The sequence below is a fragment of the Myotis lucifugus genome, unplaced genomic scaffold (genome assembly GCF_000147115.1).
Source record: "Myotis lucifugus unplaced genomic scaffold, Myoluc2.0 scaffold_1, whole genome shotgun sequence".
NCBI classification, from domain to species: Eukaryota; Metazoa; Chordata; class Mammalia; order Chiroptera; family Vespertilionidae; genus Myotis; species Myotis lucifugus.
The window spans coordinates 36,146,934-36,150,790 of NW_005871049.1; the positions used below are offsets into that span (position 1 = coordinate 36,146,934).

At 59.4% G+C, this 3,857-nt stretch overlaps 1 protein-coding gene across 1 annotated transcript in view; it reads right to left on the minus strand.

Moving 5' to 3' along the window:
- Positions 1–2,378: 2,378 nt before the first annotated feature.
- BLK (BLK proto-oncogene, Src family tyrosine kinase) overlaps positions 2,379–3,857 on the minus strand; it is a 17,974-nt gene continuing 16,495 nt past the window's right edge. The window contains exons 9-10 of the mRNA XM_023753073.1: positions 3,530–3,661; positions 2,379–2,584 (exon numbers count right to left, since the gene is read on the minus strand). Coding sequence (XP_023608841.1) covers positions 2,379–2,584; positions 3,530–3,661 — 338 coding nt within the window. The remainder of the gene's footprint in view (positions 2,585–3,529; positions 3,662–3,857) is intronic.

Consider the following 3,857-nt stretch of genomic DNA (forward strand, 5'->3'; position numbering starts at 1 on the left):
TGGGAGGAAGCACAGTCTTCATTGCAGGCAAGACAGCACCTGGGGTCCAAGGCTGGGCCCACTCCTCAGCAGAGCTCTGGGTGCGCGGGCAGCAATCATATGCTCCAGATGTCCCCGGCCTGGGCCCCTTTCCAATATCCTCACACGTGCAGGTTATGGCTGGGAGAATATGGCCTCCACAGCCTTGAATAGTCTCCCCTCCCACTTGTAAGACAAGCTCTCTCTGTTTCTGTTTCTTTCTGTTTTCTCTCTCTGTGCCTCTGTCTGTCTTTCTTTCCCTGCCTCTTTGTCTTGCTGTCTCTCTCTATCTCTCCACACCCTCTCACACTTCATTCTCTGGCTGGGAATCAGAAAACTTCTTGTCCTTTATGGTCACTTACACACCTAACAAAAACCACCAGGACACTGGCTCAGTTCTGGCTACCGCTAAGGCAAGGGCGCCTCCTAGTGGTGAAAAGTCTCATTGGTCCTTCAAGCTCCAGCATCTCCTTCTCTAGGAAACCACCCTGAGGAGGGGGAGGTGGAGAAGATGTGACTGCCTTGCCTGACACCGTGTCATTGAGAATGTGTCCCAGTCCCTGGCAGCCAGCCCCACAGGTGAGGGGACTTCCAAACCCCACGCCTAGCCCAGCGGTTCCATCCTGATGAACGTTAGCCAGCTGGGGACCTCTAAAATGTGCTGAGGGCCCCACCCCATCTGGAATTATTTTCAATGTGCCCTCCCCACACTGTCCCCCCATTTCCCTCTCACAGCGATTCTTACATGCATCCAGACCATGGTCTAAGCCCAGATCACGTGGGGCGTTTAGGAAAGATGAAGTTTCCAGATGCTGCCTGAGACCTGGTCTAGCCACCTGTGTTTTAACACAACGGAGGTAGTTTTCATGAATAGTGAGGTTGGCCGAGGACTGGGCGACTCCCTTCACCTTCACGGGAAGGCGGTGGGGTCCAGGAGGTGGTACTCAGGCCTGAGGTATGGGCTGCGGAAACTGGAAGGAGAGACGCATTCCACATCCTACAGATATTGGGTCCTTTCCCATCCCTACCTCCGAAGGCACCCATAGGTGCCCTTCTCACCCATGAGCACCGCCACTAGTATTTGTGTCTTTCTGATGCACCCACCCCTGCAGGCTCAGTCAGCTCTCTGGAGTCCTGCAGTCCAGCTTAGCTCCCACTGGTCACACCCCTTACCCCAGGTTCTGGGCCAGGCAGCCTCAATTCCTAGAGATTCTAGGGAGAGGGGGTGTGGGTGCTAATTCCCTGGGGATGGGGGTCGGGTGTGTGTGTGTGAGCTGTGCTTTTTTTCTGAGAGAATTTAAGAGTCCTGGGTTCCAGGGAAAGGTCTAAGGCAACTCCCAGAGCCCCCTGGGGCCTCTACCTCCAGCATCCTGGACCTTCTGGTGGAGATCTGTCCAAGCCAGCACTCCACCCGCCCCTCCCCGCACCTCGGAGCCCAGGGCGCTTGTTCCCCTCCTCTGTGCAGGCCCCCAAGAAGCGAGGCTCCAACCGTCAGCTCTGAGGCTTTGCTGAGAATCCCTAACTCGGACATGGAGACCAAAGATTTCTGAGGTGAGGGCGCCCCCTGCTGGCCCTGCTTAGAGGCAATGACAGTTGGGCCTGCGCCGTTGTCCTGTCGCTGGGGACTCGGTTTCCCCCGGAAACCCACTGTCATCCGCGAGTCCCTAGCGGCGCCACTACATGCATCCATGTAGGTCGTGGATGCGAGGACCAGGCGTGTCACCAGTAACGACACGGGAAAGCTCAGATCTCGTGACTTTATTACGGAAAAGTCCCAAAGTGCTCTCCCCTCCCAGAGCCAAGGCTGGGGAGGACCCAGATCCGCTTCTGGGGTGGGCGCAAGGGATCCCCAGGTGGGAGGCGGTCCGCGCAGGCGGGAGCCCGGCACTCCCGGTCCCCTGCGCCACACAGGGGAGCCTTATAGGATGGCAAACACTAAAGAGCGTGCCAGGCACTGTTCTGAACATCTTCCCCGGTTAACCCAAGTAATCCCCGTGAGGAATATCCGAGGTAGGCACTATAACAGTTCTTCCTGCTGCACAAAGAAGGAAGCGGAGGCACAGAGAGGCTGAGTAACTTGCCCAAGGACACACAGCCCGAGAAGGGTGGGGCTGCAATGGGGCCCGGCTCGGAGCCCACGCTGAGGACCACCCTCCAGGCCGCCCCTAGCTTCCTCACCCGAGAAAAGGGCGAGCTAGCCCCCTCCTGCCTTTCCAGCCAGTGCGGTTCAGAGCCGCGAGGGGAACCTGCCTCCTCACTTCTGTGGGTCGGGCCACAGGTGTGCGCGCCGGCGCTGGGACCCTGGGACCCTGGGACCCTGGGACCCGGAGCCCGCGGCGCGGATGCGTGGGGGCGCCGGGCTAGGGCTGCAGCTCGTACTGCCGCTCCGTGGCCGTGTGGAAGTCCTCCAGCACCGACTGCAGGAACTCGAAGGTGGGCCGCTCCTCGGGCCGGCTTCGCCAGCACTCGGCGATGACGCCGCGGTACAGCTCGGGCGGGCAGGAGTCGGGGCGCGGCATGCGGTAGCCGCGCTCCAGGCTGCGGATGACCTCGGGGTTGCTCATTCCTGGAGGCAGAGGGGACGCGGGGCGGCTGCAGGGCGGCGGGGGCGGGAGGCACCGACCGCGGTCTCCTCCCCCCGCAGGTCACGTGGCTGCCCGCCGGGTGCCCCCTTGAAACGGGCCTTTATGTACTTTTCACTGCCCGGAGCGCCGCTGGCAATGAGGCTGTGGACTTGTCCTCAGTGCGGCCAGTTCCTCCGTGGGTGGGACCCTACCTGGCTTCTCTGTGAGTGCCTGACACGCAGCCGAAGCGCATGGCTCGCTCGCTGGGCAGGTGTTTGGGGAGAACGCACCACCCGTTCATTAGGAGAGACTGCTCAGCAGCCCAGGCCCTTCTGACGGGGGGCGGGGGCCTGGATTTTACAACCAGGGAGGGGCTACTCCCAAGGCCCAGGCCTCCACTGAGATCAAACCAACTGGGAGTAAAAGAGTCAGACCCTGACCTTTTCTTATTTCCAGGTTTGGGGGCTGATGCAGCCCTAGGGAGGAAGGGGGCGGGGCCCTGTTGACAAGAGCGATGTTGAAGGGGGCAGAATAGCCCTAACCGGTTTGGCTCAGTGGATAGAGCATCAGCCTGCAGACTCAAGGGTCCCAGGTTTGATTCTGATCAAGGGCATGTACCTTGACTGTGGGCACATCCCCAGTGGGGAGTGTGCAGGAGGCAGCTGATCGATGTTTCTCTCTCATCGATGTTTCTAACTCTCTATCCCTTTCCCTTCCTCTCAGTAAAAAAATCAATAAAATATATATTTAAAAAAAAAAAAGGGGGCAGAACCCCGCCCCCCCCCCCCCCCTCGCTCCAGACTGGTATGCCTGGTTACTGTCCCCACCATCGAGACTCCATTTTGACACACATTTGGGCACTCCAGGCTCAAGGACGGGCTGTCTGCCATCACAACCACCCAGGACAGCAGGGGACCCGAGAGTCGCCACAGGAAGAAACTGCCTACCTGGGTAGGGTACCCGCCCGTGCGTGACGATTTCCATCAGGAGGATGCCAAATGACCACACGTCCGCCTTGATGGTGAACACCCCAAAATGGATGGCCTCCGGGGCAGTCCACTTGATGGGGAACTTGGCCCCTGCGGGAAAAGCCATGAGCAGCTCTGTGAGGCCATGGCTGACTGACCCCACACGCCCACCTCCTGCTCTTCCTGTTCCTCCCACCCCACAGCGACTGCGTCTTGCAGGGCTTGTGTATTTGTCCAGAGAGTCACTGAGACTCATTAGGACACATGGCCAAGTGCGTGCTGACAACGGGGAGCCATAGCATGAAAG